This window comes from Dermochelys coriacea, chromosome 4, assembly GCF_009764565.3.
Source record: "Dermochelys coriacea isolate rDerCor1 chromosome 4, rDerCor1.pri.v4, whole genome shotgun sequence".
In the NCBI taxonomy this organism is placed as follows: Eukaryota; Metazoa; Chordata; order Testudines; family Dermochelyidae; genus Dermochelys; species Dermochelys coriacea.
Genome location: NC_050071.1, coordinates 57959466 through 57980963, shown reverse-complemented (window position 1 = coordinate 57980963; position 21498 = coordinate 57959466). Strand labels below are relative to the sequence as shown.

The window sequence follows — 21498 nt, the reverse complement described above, 5'->3', positions numbered from 1 at the left end:
CTGCAGATTCAGACCATTACTTCTTCTCCTACCTTCAGTGAACATGCAGAACAATTGATCACCATCTTCTTTTTCACAGACTATTTGAAGAACTTATCAGGTGCTCCCTCAGTCTTCCCCCACCCAAAACTTAAGTATGCCCAGTTTTTTAACCTTTCCTCATAGGTCAGGTTTTCTAAATCTTTTATCATTTTTATTTATTTCCTCAGGACTCTCTCCAGTTTGTCCACATCTTTTCTAAGGTGTGGAACCCAGAACGAGACACAACACTCCAACAGAAGCCTCACCAGTGCCCAGCTGAGCAGACAATTACCTCCTATATCTTACATATGACATTCCTGTTAATACAATACTAGCCTTTTTTGCAATTGCATATTCAGTTTGTGATCCACTATAATCCCCCAAATCCTTTTCTGTAGTATTACCACATAGTTATTCCCTAGTTTGTAGTTGGCATCTGATTTTTCCTTCCTAAGTGCACTTGTCTTTATTGAATTTCATCTTGTTGAATTCAGACCAATTGTCCAATTTGTTAAGGTTGTTTTGAAATCTAATTCTGTCCTCCAAAGTACTAGCAACCCCTCCCAGGTTGGTGTCATCTGCAAATTTTGTAAGTATACTCTTGACTCCATTACCAAAAAGTTATTAATGAAAAAATATTGATTAGGACTGGACCCTGGACTGACCCCTGTGAGACCATGCTAGATATACCCTCCCAGTTTGACAGCAGAGTTCTGATATCTGTCACACAGCGCATACCAACTTTCTGACACTAGTAGCAAGTTGAACAACTGGGAATAAATTAGGAGGTACCAGGTATGTTTGCCAAGGGAAGAATTTCCAGGCTCTTCTGGATCAGTGTGCTCCTTGTTCCAGCACACAGAACTCAGCATTTTTTTACAGAATTTTCAGAGAATAACTTGGGAGCTTCAAACTGCACAAAATTTGGGTGAGCAATTTTGTTTTGGGTTTTTTTCAATGTGACACCATGTATCAAGCCCTTGTAACAGAGGCAGTTGTGGGGTACTCTTGCTATCATTTGATGCTTTTCAATGTGCATAGTACATTGCATTCATAGGGCAATAACTGCCAAACATAACATTTAAAATCCTTCACAACAGCCCCTGCTTCCACGTCCCCCCATGCTCTGCTGTCTTCCTGGTGGGGAGAAACCAGGCTGGCTACTCCTTCTCTGGCGTTTTTAGGGGTAGATGACATGTCCAGTCCCCACCTAGATCTTCAGGAATTAAATAATAGCCCCTGCTAGCACAAGGGCAGAACTACAGGAAAATCTCCGTCAACTCAGTGTCCCTGGGACAGAAGCAGGTGATGGGAAGCTAGGATAGATGAACTAAATTTGGGATGCCCAGGACAAATCAGGATGGTTGGCAAGTACGCCCTCAAAATGAGGATCTCTTTATGGACATCCATATTTATCTGTATATTTGTGTGCGTAGACATACACCATCACTTGGCCCCACATAATGCATACTTACCGCTCATATACATATATTCACCATTCCTCCCTGCCCCCTTCCCCCAAAAAATCCCTATCCTGCTCTAAATCCTGAGGTAAACTTAGGAAAATGATGCCTCAACACAAAGCCTCATGGAATTAACAAAACTAAGTATGTGAAAAAGAAAGTTCACATACAGAGATGCTTTTCTGTGCTGCCAAATCAGCATTTCTACACAATTGCAAGTGCCTCCTCACCTGAGCCTAGAGTATCATCACCACAGTGTGCTAATACATGCCCAAAAAAATGTGTATCAATATGCCAGAAATCCATTAGGTCCCAAACTATTTGTAGTCAGCCACCTTAGCATATCACTAATAGTTATGAATGTATTTTTGTCTGAGGCCATTTAGGAGGGTTTTCAGTTTGCTTGTTTTAACATTTGTGTGTACAGAGTACTTACCATTTTCAAAAACTGCTCCTATTTGAAAGGATAATTCAGAGCTATGTTCTGCCTCACAAGGATACACTGCTCTTGCTCTTCTGTTGAGAACACTGAAAGTGTGACATAAAATGAAATATACTTATCAATGGCTAAAAGAAACAAATTTCCATTTATAACACATTTGGGGCCCAATTTCAGAACTTTAAGCACAGAATTTCATGTGCACAATTGCGTGTTCCTAATTTGCATACACCAACAGCACAATTTCATTTCACAGCTTGCCATTTGAACTTGTGCATATCCAGTTTGTACATGTAATCATAGCTATGCACACACACTTGTGCATGTCTCACTTTTAAAAACAAACTAAGTAAAACACTGCCCAAGGAAATCAGCAATGAAACAAACATTAGGTAAAGGATAGAGTACTTAATCTTAAAATCATAATCTTTAGATATTGAGACCCATTTATTCAGGGAATTTCAACTTCACGTTTTCAGTCTTCCTGTATGCAGTCCTGTATTTGAACTGTTCTTGTAGTTTCTTACCATACAACAGTCTAGAAAACCACAGAACATGTTCTGTCCTAAGTAAAATTTTGGACAGTATTCTAGAGATGTATTTAAGAGGTTTGATAATGAAATATCACTGCATATTTTTCCAGGAGAACTGTGCACTTCTGAAGCTACCAAGACCAGAAATCTTAGAGCTTTTTTGGCTAAACAAACAGTAACTGGATGCTTTACAATGCATTATTTTGACAAAGTAACCACGTGATTAATTCATCATTTGTTGAGTCCTTGCAGCAAAAAAACTGTACAAAAAAAATTGGAAGACACTGTCCCTGACCCAATGAACTTGCAGTCAAAAGGACAATGCAGCTGTAGCACAGTGTAACAGGTGGCCAAAACCAGAATTTTTGACAAAGTGGCATAGAGGATTTGTTAGTATGTCTGACTGCTTTCCTTAGCAAAGTTAGTAGTACAGCAGTCCTTTGTTTAAGAAGGAAAAGATGAGGTGATAGAGGCCTAGTGCATCTTGCGCATAAGGCTGAGGGAAAACAAAGAAGAAGGCACAATGATGAGAGAGAGAGAGGAGATTGAGGGGGAAAAAGGAGTGAGGAGAAAAAGATGAAAGTAGAGACATGGAGAGTGTAAGAATTATGCAGAGTCTTGAAGGCAAGGACAAGAAGCTTGAATTTGATATGGAAGGCAAAGGAATACAGGTGGAGTTGTGTTTTGATGAACGGACCATCTACCTACAATATAGTAAATTGTTGAGAAAACAGCTAATAAGATACATTATGAGCAAGAAGTAGAGGTCCACTCAAGACAGTTTACACAGTTGGTATTATTCCCCAAGCAGTTATAACTACCACCTTGAGTAGTATGAGGCATCTCTCTGCTTGCAAATGGCTACATTCTTGAATTTGCAGTGGTTTCTGTATTACAGTGATTTTCAACCTTTTGTCATGTGCAGACACCTGAACATTTTTGAAGGGAGGTGCAGACCCCGTTGGAAATCATTGACAGTCTGCGGATGCCCCAGAGCACAAGTTGAAAACCACTGTTCTATGGTCATGAGAATCTTTCCCAGACCCCTTAGACATAGTCTGCGGACCCCCAGATTGAAAATCACTGCTGTGTTACAGTAGAACCTCAGAATTACAAACACCTCGGGAATGGAGGTTGTTTGTAACTCTGAAATGTTCGTAACTCTGAAAAAAATATTATACTTGTTCTTTCAACAGTTTACAACCGAACATTGGATTTAATACAGCTTTGAAATTTCACTATGCAGAAGAAAAATGCTTCTTTCCCTTTGTTTTTTTTTTTTTTAGTAGTTTACGCTTAACATAGTACTGTACTGTATTTGCTTTTTTGGGAGGGATGGGGAGAAGGCCATCTCTTCTGCTCCCTTATTGTGTATTTCCAGTTCCAAATGAGGTACGCGGTTGACTGGTCAGTTCCTAACTCTGAGGTTCTATTGTACATTAAGACCCAAGTTTGCTTTTTTCCTTAGGACAATGATAGAGAGAGAAGGAAGTAAAGAAAACAGCAACAAAAATTGAAGTGTACATTGTACCTTTCAGCTGGTCTGTCACTCCCTGTGGCAGAGGTGGGGAAGGGGAAAGATGACAGTGCTGGAGTTCTGGTAGTTGAGATAGGTGTTGTGGTGGACTGTGTATTCAACCATGAGACCATCGATGAATGAGTCTGACTGGGGCTAAGGGAAGAAATTTTTCAGGGCTACATTAATAACTTGCATGCAATTCTCTTTCACATCAGAAACATTCCATGTGGGACTCTGTGACTACTGAACTCCTTAAAACTCAACATTAGTGGGGTCGCTGAACTGATTTTCCAGCCCTGGTTCTGAATGTCCTGACAAAGTACTTCTCCTACATGCCCTATATCCCAGGACAAAGACATCTCTCAAAGTGATGATAAACTCGATAAAAATGCAAACATTTCCAATTCCTTATGTAATAAAGACAGATACAATGGAACCACATCTTGCAGGCTATTATTTGAGCTGCCACTACCTACGCCTTTACAAGTTTTGACAAATCTATTTTAAGATCTTTTCAGGACTGCACTAAGCCATGTGTAGCTGGAGGCTTTCAAGAGGTTGTAGCTATTACAATGGTGGGATCATGATGCTAGCTCTCAGCATTAGTGTCACATTTGAGCATGGCATGGGCCTTCATGGCCTCTGTCAGGAGTTGTGGAGATGTCAAGAGAACAAAGCCCCTCCCAATGGTGATATTAGAACAATGCTCACTGTGATGCTTCTGGACTGAGATCGAGAGGCCACACAACCTGGGCAGTTTGTTGAAGATTCAGACCAACCAGAATCTTTGGAAAATGGTAACTTGTATACTTATGAGTCACAATGAAATCTGGCATAGAAAGAAACCCAAACTTTCTTCATAACCTTATTTGCTGAGCATAAACAATGTGCTCATCTGTGAAGAGAGCTGATGAGAAGTCCCAATGACTTTACCATCGAAGAATATTATATATTGTGTGTGCGCATGATCAGGTGTACATGTGCCAAGAAAGAGGAATAGCTATTGACCAGGGTTAAACTTGTTTTAAACTCTGTGACTGTAAAACACAGACAAGCTCCCGTTCTTCCCACATACTGCACACACTACTTGTAATTTCATATGTTAAAAAACTAAAAGACACAAAAACCTGAAGTTTCTCCCTATTTTGAATCTCATTTCAGGACACAAAAAAAGGCCAAGTGGTTAAAAAAAAATGAACATCCGTATCTTTTTTGGAATAAAGGCACTGAAGTGCAAGCAACACCTATGTAAAAACACAGTTCAAATGACAAACATGTTGGTAACATTCATTCAGGCATCATCACCAATCATCTTGCAGGGCTAACTATGCTAATCTGACTACATTACTGGTTAAGTAAGGTGCAGACTTGTACATGCCTGAAAATATTAAGGTCCCGATTCGCAGACTTCAATAACTCAATGCTGATTTATATCTGATGAGCGTCTTAAAGTATGTTTGTATTTAAATGAGCCCAACATTTAAAAACATCACACTGATTGTTTTTTATTTACTTTTAACATTTCCCACTTTAAAACCAGTGCCAGGCTGATTTCTGAAACCCATATAAAGTATAGAGAAAGGAAAAAAATATTCTGGGTTTGTTTACTCTATTGCCAAAATTAAAGTATATCAGCACCCACTTAAACCACTAAATGTAGCAACCACCAACAACTCAAGGATGTTCTACCAAATGAAGTGCCTTCTCGAATTGCAGTTCAGATTTGGAATCCTTGGCTCTCAACCAGTGAATAATGAACATATTCATCCATGAATATTTGATTAAAAAAACAAAACAAAAAACCCCCTACCAAATGTATTACTTTGTTTCTAATTATTTGACCAGCTGTACCGGTGAAAAACAACTAGGGGGGTGTGTGTGTGTGTGTGTGTGTGTGTGTGTGTGTGTGTGTGTGTGTGTGTGTGTGTGTGTGTGTGTGTGTGTGTGTGTGTGTGTGTGTGTGTGTGTGTGTGTGTGTGTGTGTGTGTGTGTGTGTGTGTGAGAGAGAGAGAGAGAGAGAGGAGCGATCAGGTTGAGGGGTTAGAAACAAAACTTACATTTTTTACTAAAAATCTCTCATCCAGAAACATAATTCACAAGGATGAATACAACATAAAAGATGGGTTCCATTTTACTGTTGGCGGAGGGGGAGAGAGAGAAGAAAGTGTCCAGAGAGGGGTAGGGGAAGAAATGAAATGCTCAGATCAATATGTATGTCTCATGTTATGTGAATTACTACACAAGATGATCAGTTGTGTATCAACCAAGAAGAATGCACTGCTCCTCACCTGAGGCACAGTATAAAACTGAATACAAATGTAGATATATTCTCTGGGAGCCTAGTGTGAATCCAATATTTCCAATGGAAAAACCTTTAGAACTGCAGGCACCTCTGAGCTCTGTGCTACTCCCTCCCCCACTTTTTGATGTATTCTCTTAATACGATTCAGCTGTAGAGAAAGCACTGCGGTACTGCTCTTGAATTCGCCTGTCAGTTTCAGCTTGTGGTTACAGATCAAGAGTTCATGGTCTATGATGCGGCAATGAAAAACCCTATTTCTGGACATAACATGGTGAAACAATCACTAATAACAAAAATATGAAGCAGCCACCTGACCTACTTGTATTTTAGATTTTCTTTTTTATTTACTATACTTGGCTACTTAAAGAACCACTGATTTGATTCTATTTTTAAACCGAAGTTTTTACTCAATACAAAAAATCTTTCCAATGCTGTGCTGCACAAGTCCCCTACTATAGGATTTTTTTTAAAAAAGGATATTTGTGATGAATTTATTTACCAAAAAAGATATTTAAAGATAAAGTTGTAAGAAAAGCCTTGTTTACCAAGATAATAATAAAAACCTACTAGTATATTTTATCTCAAATTTAAGGCAGTCTGTTAAAGAAATCCACTCTCCTAAAGGCTGAAATGAATGCAATGTGTTTCCTGTGGAAAAAAACCCTGACAATCATCTCTCTTTGAGAAGAAATGTTATTGTCTGGTATAGAGAATTGGGGGGGAGGGGAAAGGAGGAACAGCCATACTGAAAATAAGCTAGAGATTTCATATTGATATTCAGAAACAAACTCCTGAAAACAAGATTTTATTGGATGTTTATCTGGCTGGTTCCTAAGGAAACAAGCTACCGAGGAGTCTCTTATCTTGAGAGCAAGCAAGAGAGAGAACCTGTGAAAAGAATCTACACTCTAACTTTTTAGAAAATAGATTTGTTTCATAGAAGGGTTTGGCAGCCCTGTGTCAGTCATATCACACTGTATTACTGACACAAAACTATGTAAAAGTGCTTTTAAAATGGTTTATTACAATAAGACATATCAAAAGTTATTGGTTATTTCTGATTCAATATGCCATCCAATATTCTCCAGCACCAGACAACACACTCCATGCATATTAAACTTTCTCACTGTATGAAAGCTCAGACTTTTTGGTGAGGGTGGGAGGGAAGATACACTGCTGGATGCAGTTTCTACTGTTGTAGTTTGAGCCAGAGCAGTGGACAACATCCAAAGGGCAGGAACTCTCTCGTTTGGTCAAGAAAAAAGACCCACCACCACTTGGAAGGAACGTGTACAGCACGCATAAATCTTCTTCATTTGTACAGAAGTGGATCAGCCAACACTGGAACAGAGGTTTCTTTAAACCTAGACTGTGAAGTCTCAGTGGAGCAGCTAACACATTAGTGCAATGATCTTTCATGCCAGTCTGGTAAATCTAAAGCATACATCTACAGCAGCTGTCCTAGGCTAAAACATTTTAAAACAATAATTTAGTTAAAACAAAATAAAGAATATGTATATCTATACGCTACAGCAAACCGCTGACCAAAGGCTGTTCCTCTTCCAGAAATCAAGAGTAACTGTATTCCCTGAATTGAAAAGAGCTGCTGTAAGAGAAAGGGGAAAATAGGCTGCAATGCAGAGCCCATTATTTTACAACCCTCCCTCTGGCAGCATGTATACAGTTTATCCCATATAATATGACACAGTGATTCTACTGCACTGTTTCTAGCTGTCTAACCCACTTTTTAAAGACATTCTAAGCGACAGCCAACCCCGTTTCATGTATGAAACACATGACTTCAGTGTCAAGTTAGATTGTGCCTGTTTCAATGGAGTTGCAAAAATGGTGGGCATTACTGCCCTTGTACTACAAATGGCAGAATTAAAACAAACGCCAAATACCCCCACACACCTCCAAAAACTGCAGTCACTGAGTGGGTGACAATGATGAAACAACAGCAGGCTACAAAAATGAGCACAACTAGTGTGTATGATTTCTGTATAATTGGATCATGTCTTTTTTAAAGCTGTTTAAATGTGTTCTTCCTCTAAAATAACTTAAAGACCTCAGATAATCACACAGAAGGAACATAACAAGGTTCAAGACTATCATTAAAGCCACCTGCCACCTATACAGAGATTGCGAATTTGCATCACCACCCAAAGCTACAGAAAGGAACCACTTCAGTTTTCCAGGGAGATAAGCTGACTGATTGTAGATATAACAAGGCTGATGGGAATTCATTTGGTAGTCAGACAAATAGGAGTAATTATCTCCAAGACTTTCGTTGTGTTCAGGACATTGCTATTTCCTCCTTCCCCTGACAGCTCCTTTGACACTGGTTTTCCTCTTCAGGATTTCAGCCATCCTGAGATTTACTGTTGCGTTGCTTTTATCATTAGTTTCCTAACCCACTGCTCACAAACATCCAGAAAGGCATTCCATGATGATTTGGGGAATCGGTCTATGGACAACTTATGAATTCTGATTTATTTTATGAGCACTTTATGTATAACTCTAACTCTCATTATGTAATAAACTAACCATGGGCTGACAAGGACCCTGTCATATATCACACACCCTGTCTCGAAGAAGCTATAGACAAACAAAAGAGCTTGTTAGCATTCTAATGACTGTTCTCTGGCAAGGCAATAAGTATACTAAAGAGGGTGCCTGAGCTGGAAGAATCCAATTAATTCCAGGTGATCTCAGGCAGGGGAGTTTGGAGCAGTGGAATTTCCCCAGAACAGAGAACAAACGTGAGGAGTTAATTCAGCTGTTTAAAAACACAGAGATTAGGTGAGTCAGGGAGACAAAGCTGGAGAAGGAGAGAGAACAAAATGGGACAGGATTTTGGAGGAATAAGGAATCTTATTGCCTACCAAACCAGCAAGAGAGAAGGAAACTGGCTGCAGGCGAAAGGGAGACTCCATATTCTGGTGAAGCCATGAGGCTCCAGAACAGAGTTCTTGACCGGGCTGAGACACACTCAAAACACAAACAGTATGGTCAAATGTAGCCCTGGTCACTATTATACAAACTTCTTTTGTGCAGTTTCAGAACAGGCACACAGAAATACAGTTTGTGTCTACTGTAATGCAGCAACATTAATAATATAATATTGGTACTGTAATATATATAAACATTTCCCATCATACCGTTTAAATATGAATTTATAGAACTACAGAAAATGAAACAATAAATTCACACTACTGTGGTTCTTTTGGGTAATGTTGACCACTAACTTGGCTCCTGAGCTACTGAGGTCTGAACAGTACTACTGTACAGTGCCTAGAACAAGAGGTCCCTAAACTGTAATACAAATAATTAACAGCAGCAACAGTAGCTCTCTGGCACACTAAATAAACATTTAGGAGCTCTGTGCATTTTTTGCTCTGTTCTTAAACGTTTACTTCTTTAAGGAGGCTGAATATTACTGTTCTTCACCTTCATCTACAAAAGGTTTAATCCCAAAGAGAGCATTTCCTACGCCTAGGCAACTCACTACAGGGGCACTATTGCAAATGCATCTTCAGCCTTCAGCTGTGAGTGATTTCACATCCCTCTGTTTCAAATGATCACTGGACGAAACTAGGTGGATGGCTGGCTCAGCTTTAGAGTCTACACTACACAAAAAAAAGAAATCACATTGGGTCAGCTGTTCTTCTTCATTAAAGCAATAAAATATTTTGCACTTCTTCATGCCGTGTAGCCAAGGATCTCACAGGGCTTTACAAAAAACAACACACTGAAGCAGGAAAGTATCATCCTCATTTTAGGCGTGAAGAAAACTAAGGGACTGAGTGGTTATGTGACAGAAGTCACACACCAAAGTCTGTTTCAGAACCAGGAATATCAAATAGATCCAATTATAATTTATATGGCTTAAGTCACAAGATACTTCCCTTCGAGTTTCAGAGGGGAGAAGACACATCACTAGGAAAATTCCCTTTTTTGCATGGAGTTATACGAGTTATAAATTTAGAAAGAAATACAAACTTAAAAGTATGTCAAAAAGTATTTTACAATTCAGACTAAAGATAGAATTGGAGAAACTGCCTTTGCAATACCTGAACAGTGAGAAAGAGAAAAGAGTTTTTAAACAGAAGAATTTGGCTATTTTAACTTAGAGCACCTGTGACAGTGCAGGGAATGAACACCTATGAGTTCCAGAAGGTGGGTGGGACTTTGCCCACCCACATCTGAAAGCCCCTTCCCCAGCCTAAAAGGAGGACTGACTAAACCCAGGGCTCAAATGATTTGGGGGGACATCTAATAAGAAAACAGGGACAGGAGTGAGGTCATAAGGCCATAAGCAAGGATCCAGTGGGGGACACCAAGCAGAGAACCCTGAACAGTGCTCACTGTTCCTCGAAGGTGTCTAGGGAGCCAGCGGACACAGCCCAGAGGAACTCTGCCCAGATATGTAATCAAATGGAGGAATGGAACGGCAGTAGGCCCCACAGTTGCAGAGCACCTCCCCATCCAGCATCCTCCTTCTGCTTTATAGATGGCCACATTGGCCAGCGCCAAGAAGAGGTTGATGAGAAGGTCTCATGACTTTGTGGGGCCATGGACAGGGTATGCATAGATCAGGAGGTGTGGGGAAAAGTGCAGCCAGAACCTAATAAAGAGAGGAGCCAGAAAAGGGGCTGCAAGGACTGGCCTGTCTTCCAAGATCTGTGAGAGCGATGGGTCGTCCTTCAGGATAGGTTGTACATCCTTGATGATGCATTGGAGAGGTTTTAGTTGGGGGCTGAAGGTGATGGCTAGTGGTGTTCTCTTATTTTCTTTGTTGGGCCTGTCCTGTAGTAGGTAACTTCTGGGTACTCTTCTGGCTCTGTCAATCTGTTTCTTCACTTCAGCAGGTGGGTATTGCAGTTGTAAGAATGCTTGATAGAGATCTTGTAGGTGTTTGTCTCTGTCTGAGGGGATCGCCAGTCCTTGCTTACAGACAGCCCTCCAACCTGAAGCAAATACTCACCAGCAACTACACACCACACAACAGAACCACTAACCCAGGAACCTATTCTTGCAACAAAGCTCGCTGGCAACTGTGTCTACATACCTATTCAGGGGACACCATCATAGGGCCTAATCACATCAGCCACACTATCAGAGGCTCCTTCACCTGCACATCTACCAATGTGATATATGCCATCATGTGCCAGCAATGCCTCTCTGCCATGTACATTGGCCAAACTGGACAGTCCCTACGTAAAAGAATAAATGGACACAAATCAGATGTCAAGAATTGTAACATTCAAAAACCAGTTGGAGAACACTTCAATCTCTTTGGTCACTCGATTACAGACCTAAAAGTGGCAATTCTTCAACCAAAAAAACTTCAAAAACAGACTCCAACGAGAGACTGCTGAATTGGAAGTAATTTGTAAACTGGATATAATTAATTTAGGCTTGAATAGAGACTGGGAGTGGATGGAGTCATTACACAAAGTAAAACTATTTCCCCATGCTTATTTCCCCACCCCGGCTGTTCCTCAGACATTCTTGTCAACTGCTGGAAATGGCCCACCTTGATTATCACTACAAAAGATTCCCCCCCCCCCCCACCCTCCTGCTGGTAATAGCTCACCTTACCTGATCACTCTCGTTACAGTGTGTATGGTAACAACTATTGTTTCGTGTTCTCTGTGTATATAAATCTCCCCACTGTATTTTCCACTGCATGCATCCGATGAAGTGAGCTGTAGCTCACGAAAGTTTATGCTCAGATAAATGTGTTTGTCTCTAAGGTGTCACAAGTACTCCTATTCTTTTTGCTAAATGCAATTTTCTTAGCTAGCCTGCACACGCATGCACACACACACCCCTTTTCCTGACAGAAAACCTCAAGAAGAAAAATTGCAGACAAAAGAGGGATTTCATGCTTCTACTGAAAAGTTACCACTTGCTTAGAAAGTCATTATGGATCTGCATCACTTAACTACAAGCAAAAAAAAAAAAAAAAGAAGAAGATAATTACAATCCAATCCAGAGGCAACAGTGCCCAAAGCACATCCATATAAACGAGAGCAAATAGACCCAGCTGTAATTACATGGACGCTTTAAAGACTTTTGTTCTTTTGCCCATTTGGGAAATATGTTATTACAATTAATAAGTACTTATCAATGATATATATATAACATATATATCGTATAAGCAGGCCAGGCCACTCAAAATGTCATTAAGGAAAATATCTGTAACAAAAAAGCAAAAGCTCTTCCCTAGACTTACTTCATTCACCTTTTTGCCTTTCAAGGTTAGAGATTTTTTTCATGACATTTTAAATTTTGTATGAATAGTAAACCAGGGAATTCACTCAGAGTTTGATTTACGATAAAAAGTGCCAGCCTCCTTATGTTTCAGGCTTGGCCGTGTTGTGAATTGAGCCCCTGTGTACTAAAACTTGTAATGTCACGTTTTGCTGAACTAGAATCAAGCTCACTAACTGCTACAAAGCCTATTCAAGTGACAAACTGCAAATTAATTGAAAATACAGGCATTTTTATATGTTAATGTATTATATAGATCTAAGCCTGCCCTTGAATAGCAATGTTCAGCTCCTATTAACTTTAATAGGTTCTATATGTATTTATATATCCAAGGACAGAATTTGGTCATTCATCCTGATGGTAACATACTACCATCCACAACTACTACAGTGTGTAGACACTTCTTCAGGTTAGGTATAGGGGGACCCAGTGATTTGAAATAAAACAATAATAATGTATTTTGCACAGAATACTTTACAAATGCAATGCCTAAATAAAACAGTGTAAATCATGAAACTGCTAGTAATAAAACATCTTGACTTTCCATACTAAAAAGCTAAAATATAATTTAGCACAGTGTACGCAGGCTACACTGTGGGGTACACTGGGGGTACACAGAGGTCTTCCAGGGGGCACTCAACTCATCTAGATATTTGCCTAATTTTACAACAGGCTGCATAAAAAGCACTAGCAAAGTCAGTACAAACTAAAATTTCATACAATGACTTATGTATACTCCTCTATATACGATACACTGAAATGTAAGTACAATATTTATATTCCAATCAATTAATTTTATAATTATATTAAATTCATAAAAGAGCTCAGATTCCATAAATTGTCCTATTACACTCTTCACAAAGGCTCCTTCCTCTATAAAATCCTCTTCATTCAAATCTACCCTTAGAGATCTATCTACATGTTTTCCAGCTCTGTCTCTTCATATTTAACAGAGACGGACAATTCTTCCTCTTCCTCAGGCCATGCATCTTCATCCCCAGATGCAGTGTAAGTATTGTCCAGCTCAACTTCAGCAGCCACAATACCACCACATTCTGTTTGGTTTAGGAGAAGACTCTGTTCTCCCTCCTCTTCCTCCTTCTTCTCATCTGAGTTACTGATTTCAGATATCTGGTCTTGTAATGAAGATGCAAATTTGTTCAGGGAATCATCCAGTTCATCAGTCCCCTCTGTGCTCTCCTCATCCATGTCAGGCTTATTGTCAAGTATGACATGGCACTCTAACCAAACTCATCACTCTCTGTGACTACAGTGCTCTGAACACCTTCAGAGTCTGAAATACTGTACGTTTCAATATCATGCTCACTTGCTGGAATAGGGAGATCTCCATTTTGACTGTATTCATCCAAGCCTTGATCAATAACTATCACATTTTTCTGTCATTTCTTATCTTGGTCATGTTCCTCCTCCTCCTCATTTCCACTTTCTGTATCTACACATCTTGGTTTAAAGTCCTCATTATCACCAGAAATCATCTCTTCAATTACAAAGGAATCTTCCTGGACAATTCTCAAATGTCCTATATCATCTGCCAATTCTTCTTCGGTCAGGCTTTCAGAGACACACGTCTGAAGGATCAATTGTACATGCCTGAGGCGTGTCTATACTTCTATCAATAATATTAACACAATCAACTGCTACCACTTCCCCCATTTTGTCAGCTACATTTTGCATATCAGTGGCATCATACTTTATGGTATCCTTTTCAGGTTCTAAACTTTGTGATGTCTCCTCATTGACATGAAAAGGCTTTTTTAGGCTAAATTTTGTAGGGTTTTTGTGGGGCAAAGCAAAATATTTGTAAGTTGCCCTTAAGCAGTGAAGAATATGTTCATATACTAACTGACTGTTCAGAGTTCTTGCCACAGTCCTCTTTACTGAGTAAGGGTCTTCCACAGCAATGAGCTTTTTAGGCCAGTCCTTTGATTCATGAGACACTGTTTCTTTGAGTCATATACTGATGACCAGATCAGCCAAATTAAGAAGCAAGACCAAGCATAGAAGCAAAGCAGTTCTACCCAAAACAAGAATATAGCAGTAGGGTTATATTACAGACTACCTGACCTGGATGGTGTTAGTGACTGAAATGCTCAGGGAGATTACAGAGGCTATTAAAATAAAAAACTCAGTAATAATAATGGGTGATTTCAACTATCTCCGTATTTGCTGGGTACATATCACCTCAGAAAGGGATGCTGAGATAAAGTTTCTTGATACTTTAAATGGCTGCTTCTTGGAGCAGCTAGTCCTGGAACCCACAAGAGGAGAGGCAATTCTTGATGTAGTCCTAAGTGGAGCACAGGATCACGTCCAAGAGGTGAATATAGCTGGACCGCTTGGTAATAGTGACCATAATATAATTAAATTTAACATCCACAGTGGCCCAACACTGTAGCATTTAATTTCAGAAAGGGAAACTACAAAAAAATGAGGAGGTTAGTGAAACACAAATTAAAAGATACAGCACCAAAAGTAAAATCCCTGCAAGCTGCGTGGAAACTTTTTAAAGAACCATAATAGAGGCTCACCTTAAATGTGTACCCCAATTTAAAAAACATAGTAAAAGAACCAAAAAAGAGCCACTGTGGGTAAACAACCAAGTAAAAGAAGCAGAGAGAGGCAAAAAGGCATCCTTTAGAAGGTGGAAGAAAAATCCTAATAAGGAAAATAGAAAAGAGCATAAACTCTGGCAAACGAAGTGTAAAAATATAATTAGAAAGACCAAAAAAGAATTCGAAGAAAAGCTAGCCAAAGACTCAAAAAAAGTAATAGCAAAAATTTTTTTTTAATACATCAGAAGCAGGAAGCCTGCTAAACAACCAGAGGGGCCGATCGAGATGCTAAAGGAGCACTCAAAGATGATAAGGCCATTGCGGAGAAACTAAATGAATTCTTTGTATCGGTCTTAACTGTTGAGGATGTGAGGGAGATTCCCAAACCTGAGCCATTCTTTTTGGGTGACAGATCTGAGGAACTGTCCCAAATTAAGGTGTCATTAGAGGAGGTTTTGGAACAAACTGATAAACTAAACAGTAATAAGTCTCCAGGACCTGATGGTATTCACCCAAGAGTTCTGAAGGAACTCAAATTTGAAATTGCAGGACTACTAACTGTCATCTGTAACGTGTCATTTAAATCAGCTTCTGTACCAAATGACTGGAGGATAGCTAATGCGATGCCAATTTTTTAAAAGGGCTCCAGAGGTGATCCTGGCAACTACAGGCCAGTAAGCCTCACTTCAGTACCGGGCAAATTGGTTGAAACTATCGTAAAGAACAAAATTGTCAAACACATAATTTGCTGAAATAGTCAACATGGTTTTTGAAAGGGAAATCATGTCGCACCAATCTACTAGAATTCTTTGAGGGGGTCAACAAGCATGCGGACAGGGGAGATCCAGTGGATATAGTGTATTTCAATTTTCAGAAAGCCTTTGACAAAGCCCCTCACCAAAGGCTCTTAAGCAAAATAAGCAGTCATGGAATAAGAGGGAACCGTCAACCTCTGGAATTCCTTGCCAGAGAGTGTTGTGAAGGCCAATACTATAACAGGGTTCAAAAGGGAGCTAGATAGATTCATGGAAGATAGGTCCATTAATGGCTATTAGCCAGGATGAGCAGGGATGGTGTCCCTAGCCTCTGTTTGCCAGAAGCTGGGATTAGGTGACAGGGCATGGATCACTTGATGATAAAAGACAGTTACCTTTTCTGTAACTGGTGTTCTTTGAGATGTGTTGCTCATGTCTATTCCACAATAGGTGTGCGTGCTCAGCACGTGCACTGGTGCCAAAAGTTTTTCCCCTAGCAGTACCCGTATGGGGGGAGCACCCCCCACAACCCCTGGAGTGGCGCCTGCCTGGCACGACGATATAAGGGGAGCTGCACGCTCCCCCCAACCTTCAGTTCCTTCTCGCCAGACAACTCCGACAGAGGGGAAGGAGGGTGGGATGTGGAATAGTTACAGAAAAGGTAATTGTCTCTTCTTCTTCGAGTGATTGCTCATGTGTATTCCACAATAGGTGATTCCAAGCTATATCTGTTGGAGGTGGGTAGGAGTTCACAAGTTCCCAGGACAGAGGACAGCCCAGCCGATCCCGGTGTCATCCCTGGCTTGGGGGACAATCACATAGAACGAGGTGAATGTGTGAACCAAAGACCACGTGGCAGCCTTACAAATGTCCTGGATGGGGATGTGGGCCACAAAGGCAGCCAACAAGGCCTGCGCCCGAGTCGAGTGTGCCCTCACATTGGGTGGCAGGGGGACACCTGCCAACTCATAGCAGGAGCAGATGCACAAAGTGATCCAATTGGAAAGCTGCTGAGTGGAAATCTGTGGGCCCCTTGCATGCTCAGCCGAGGCGACGAACAGTTGCGAGGACTTTCTGATAGGCTTGGTCTGCTCGAGGTAGAAAGCCAGAGCCCACGGCACATTGAGTTTGTGGAGATGGCGCTCCTCACTGGATGCATTAGGCTTGAGGCAGAGGACCGGTAGAAAAATGTCCTGACCCATGTGGTAGGCAGAGACCACCTTCAGGAGGAACATGGGGTGTGGGCGGAGCTGGACCTTGTCCTTATGAAAGATGTATGGCAGCTCGGAGGTCAGGGTCCACCTGGGGAGTTCCCCACCTTTGGAAGAGCTGGTGGGCCACTTCCGGGTGGAGGGACCACTCGTGTTGAGGGGAAAAGTCCCTGCTCAAGCAATCCACCCTCTCATTTTGGGCAGCTGGTACGTGGAAGGCCTTCAGGTGGATGCCGTGATATACAGAAGTCCCACTGCCCTGTCTTGAGCCCTGTCTTGCCTGTTGATATAGAACATCGAGGCCGTGTTGTCCATGAGGACCCTGACTACCTTGCCCTGCAGGTGCGAGTAGAGGAGAGGAGAGGAGAGGAGAGGAAAGTGATCAGGAACAGTCAGCATGGGCACCATTCACCAAGGGCAAGTCATGCTTGACTAATCTAATTGCCTTCTACGACGAGATAACTGGCTCTTTGAATGAGGGGAAAGCAGTGAACGTGGTGTTCCTTGACTTTAGCAAAGCTTTTGACACGGTCTCCCACAGTATACTTGCCAGCAAGTTAAAGAAGTATGGGCTGGATGAATGGACTACAAGGTGGATAGAAAGTTGGCTAGATTGTCGGGCTAGATCAACGGGTAGTGATCAATGGCTCCATGTCTAGTTGGCAGCCAGTATCAAGTGGAGTGCCCCAAGGGTTGGTCCTCGGGCCGGTTTTGTTCAATATCTTCATAAATGATCTGGAGGATGGTGTGGATTGCACCCTCAGCAAGTTTGCAGATGACACTAAACTGGGAGGAGAGGTAGATACGCTGAAGGGTAGGGATAAGATACAGAGGGACCTAGACAAATTAGAGGATTGGGCCAAAAGAAATCTGATGAGGTTCAAGAAGGACAAGTGCAGAGTCCTGCACTTAGGACGGAAGAATCCCATGCACTGCTACAGACTAGGGACCAAATGGCTCGGCAGCAGTTCTGCAGAAAAGGACCTAGGGATTACAGTGGACGAGAAACTGGATATGAGTCAACAGTGTGCCCTTGTTGCCAAGAAGGCCAATGGCATTTTGGGATGTATAAGTAGGGGCATTGCCAGCAGATCGAGGGACATGATTTGACATTGGTGAGGCCTCATCTGGAGTACTGTGTCCAGTTTTGGGCCCCACACTACAAGAAGGATGTGGAAAAATTGGAAAGAGTCCAGCGGAGGGCAACAAAAATGATTAGGGGACTGGAACACATGATTTATGAGGAGAAGCTGAGGGAACTGGGATTGTTTAGTCTGTGGTAGAGAAGAATGAGGGAGGATTTGATAGCTGCTTTCAACTATCTGAAAGGGGGTTCCAAAGAGGATGGATCTAGACTGTTCTTAGTGGTAGCAGATGACAGAACAAGGAGTAATAGTCTCAAATTGCAGTGGGGGAGGTTTAGGTTGGATATTAGGAAAAACTTTTTCACCAGGAGGGTGGTAAAACACTGGAATGCGTTACCTAGGGAGGGTGGTGGAATCTTCTTCCTTAGAAGTTTTTAAGATCAGGCTTGACAAAGCCCTGGCTGGGATGATTTAGTTGGGGATTGGTCTTGCTTTGAGCAGAGGGTTGGACTAGGTGACTTCCTGAGGTCCCTTCCAATCCTGATATTCTATGATTCTATGCCATGCACACCAGCCGCACCACCCTGAGCTCCTTGACGTTTATATATAGGGTCAAGTCTTGAGCCAACCACAGGCCTTGGGTCTGAAAGTTCCCCACATGGACCCTTCCAACCCAGGTCTGACGCATCAGACACCAGCTCCAACGACGGGGCCCGTCCCTGAACGAGACCCCTTGGAGCATGTTGTTTGGGGCGGACCACCACTGTAGGGAGGTGATCACAGAGTCCGGTACGGTGAGGACCTTGTCCATCCTGTCCATGGCCTGGGAGAACTTCAAGGCCAACCACAGTTGGAGGGGCCTCATCCTGAGTCTGGCATGACGGACCATGTACGTGCACACCAACATGTGACCCAAGAGTTGCAGGCTAACCCTGGCTGTTGTCACCAGGAAATTTGTGACCGAGTCGATGAGACCTTTTAGGGTCTCAAATCTGTGTGGTGGGAGCAAGGCCCTGACCGACACTATGTCCAGGAGCGCCCCTATGAACTCTATGTGTTGGACCGGGGCCAACGTGGACTTGGTGTTGTTTACCAATAGGCCCAAGGCGGTGCACGTGGACAGGAGGAGTCCATGAGATCCCTCACCTGTGACCGGGAGATGCCCTGGACAAGCCAATCGTCCAGATAGGGAAATATCTGGATCTCCCCACCGTCTGAGGTAGGCTGCTACCACCGACATGCATTTTGTAAACACCCTGGGGGCAATGGACAGACCAAACAGGAGGACCGTGAACTGGTAATGATTCTGTCCCACCACGAAATGGATGAAGCACATGTGCCCCAGAATATGTCAATGTGGAAGTACATGTTCTGTAGATAGAGGACAGCGTACCTGTCCCTGGGATCCAGGGAGGGGATGATGGAGGCCAGGGAGACCATGCAGAACTTGAGTTTCACCATGTACTAGTTCAGACCTTGCAGGTCCAGGATGGGCCTGAGCCCCCCTTTGGCCTTCGGGATAAGGAAATAACGGGAGTATTACCCCTTGCCCATGAACTCCTCGGGGACCCCCTCTATCATTCCTAATCCTCGCCGCCCCACCTCCTGTTCAAGCAGAGTTTCGTGCGAGGGGTCCCCCAAAAGGGACGGGGTTGGTTGGGCAGGGAGGAAATAAACTGGAGGGTGCAACCCCGGGAGATGGTGTTGAGGACCCATCGGTCTGAGGTTAGCCGCGACCATTCCAGGAGGAAAGCACACAACCAATTGGAGAAGGGAAGCTTTATTGGGGGTGGATCCCTGATGAAGACTGGTGGGGTGCCCCCGAGCAGCCCATCAAAAACACCTTTTCCCTGCCTGCTTGCCCTTGGAAGACCCAGGCTGGGGGGCAGGCCGAGACTGCCTCTGAGGGTGTCTCTTATAGTCCCACTGCTTCTTATGGGTGACCTCGTAATGCGGGAGGGCGGCCTGGGCAGGAGTCTGCTGCAGCTTGAACTTAGGCTTTGCCGGAGCCAGGACATAGAGGCCCAGAGTCTGGAGGGTCATGCGGGAGTCTTTCATGCCATGCAGCCTTGTATCTGTTTCCTCTGCAAACAGAGCTTTCGCGTCAAACAGGAGATCCTGCATGGAAGACTGCGCCTCACTGGACAGCCCAGAGAGCAGGAGCCATGATGCCCGTCTTGGACACCGCAGAGGCCATTGATCGTGTGGCCTTGTCAGCAGCATCCGAGGCTGCCTGCAAGGACGCCCTAGTGGCTGCTGCCCCTTCTTCCACTAGCACCCTAAACTCCTTCGTATCACGCTCCTGGAGGGAGTCCTCAAACTTGGGCAGGGAGCCCCACAGATTGAATTTGTACCGGTCCAGGAGAGCTTGATGGTTTTCCACTTGTAACTGGAAACTTAAAGACTAATACATTTTCCTTCAAAGAGTCCAGTCTCCAAGAGTCTTTGTTCTTTGGGGTTGGGGCTGGCTGATACTGCTGTTCCCTGTGGTTGACCGACTCGACCACTAGGGAGTTGGGCGCTGCGTGGGTATACATGTATTCATTCCCTTTAGTGGGTACAAAGTACTTGCGTTCCACCTTTTTAGAGATGGGGGCCAATGAGACCGGTGTTTGCCACAGGGCATTTGAAATCTTAGCCACCCCTTCATGGAGAGGTAAGGCCACCCTCCCCGGTGCCGATGGGGACAACATGTTAAATAGGGAGCCTGAGGGGCTCCCCTCAGGGCTCCTCAATCTCCTTTGCTTGGAGGTGGAGGTTTGCTGTCCCCCTTTAAGAGTTCTTGGTGGGCCCTGAAGTCCTCCTGCGGGGTGGAGGGGGATGGGGCCACAATCACCTCCTCCGGGCGGGATGAGGAGGCCGTGCAGCACTCTGAATGTCACCGGCACCGGAGAGTCCACCACCTGGTCAGACTCTGGGCATGGTGCCAAGGACGTACGTCCCACCAACTCCATTCTCGGGGGTCTGGAGAGGGAAGCTGACCATGCTTACAAAGCTCCGGCCACCGAGCGAGCTGCTACCAGGAGCTGCGCTGGAGGCCACAGTGCTCACTGGTACCATTGGCTCGGCCACGACGCTCGGTGCCACTGCACCTGCTATGGCACCGACAGGGCCAGCTATTCGGGTTGGCTGGCCTGGCCCATCGAAGGACAGTTACGAATGGAGACTGGGCTGGCGTAAGATCTGCTGCTGTCTCTGGACTGGGAGGAGCGGCAGTGCCGGGATCTACGATGGCCACGAGACCATGATCTTGACGTGGAGGACCGGTACCGAAGGTAACAGCTGCTCTGCGAACAGCCTCAACGGGCGGACCCATGA

The 21498-nt window shown here is 43.2% G+C and overlaps 1 protein-coding gene across 2 annotated transcripts in view; it reads right to left on the bottom strand.

Annotated features, from left to right (window-relative positions):
* Nucleotides 1–21498, bottom strand: part of ARHGAP10 (Rho GTPase activating protein 10) — a 250366-nt gene that overhangs the window by 11068 nt on the left and 217800 nt on the right. For both annotated transcript variants that reach the window (XM_038400392.2, XM_038400393.2), the window contains 2 exons: nucleotides 3988–4128; nucleotides 1921–2012 (listed from right to left, as the gene is read on the bottom strand). In XM_038400392.2, the coding sequence (XP_038256320.1) occupies nucleotides 1921–2012; nucleotides 3988–4128 (233 nt within the window). The remainder of the gene's footprint in view (nucleotides 1–1920; nucleotides 2013–3987; nucleotides 4129–21498) is intronic.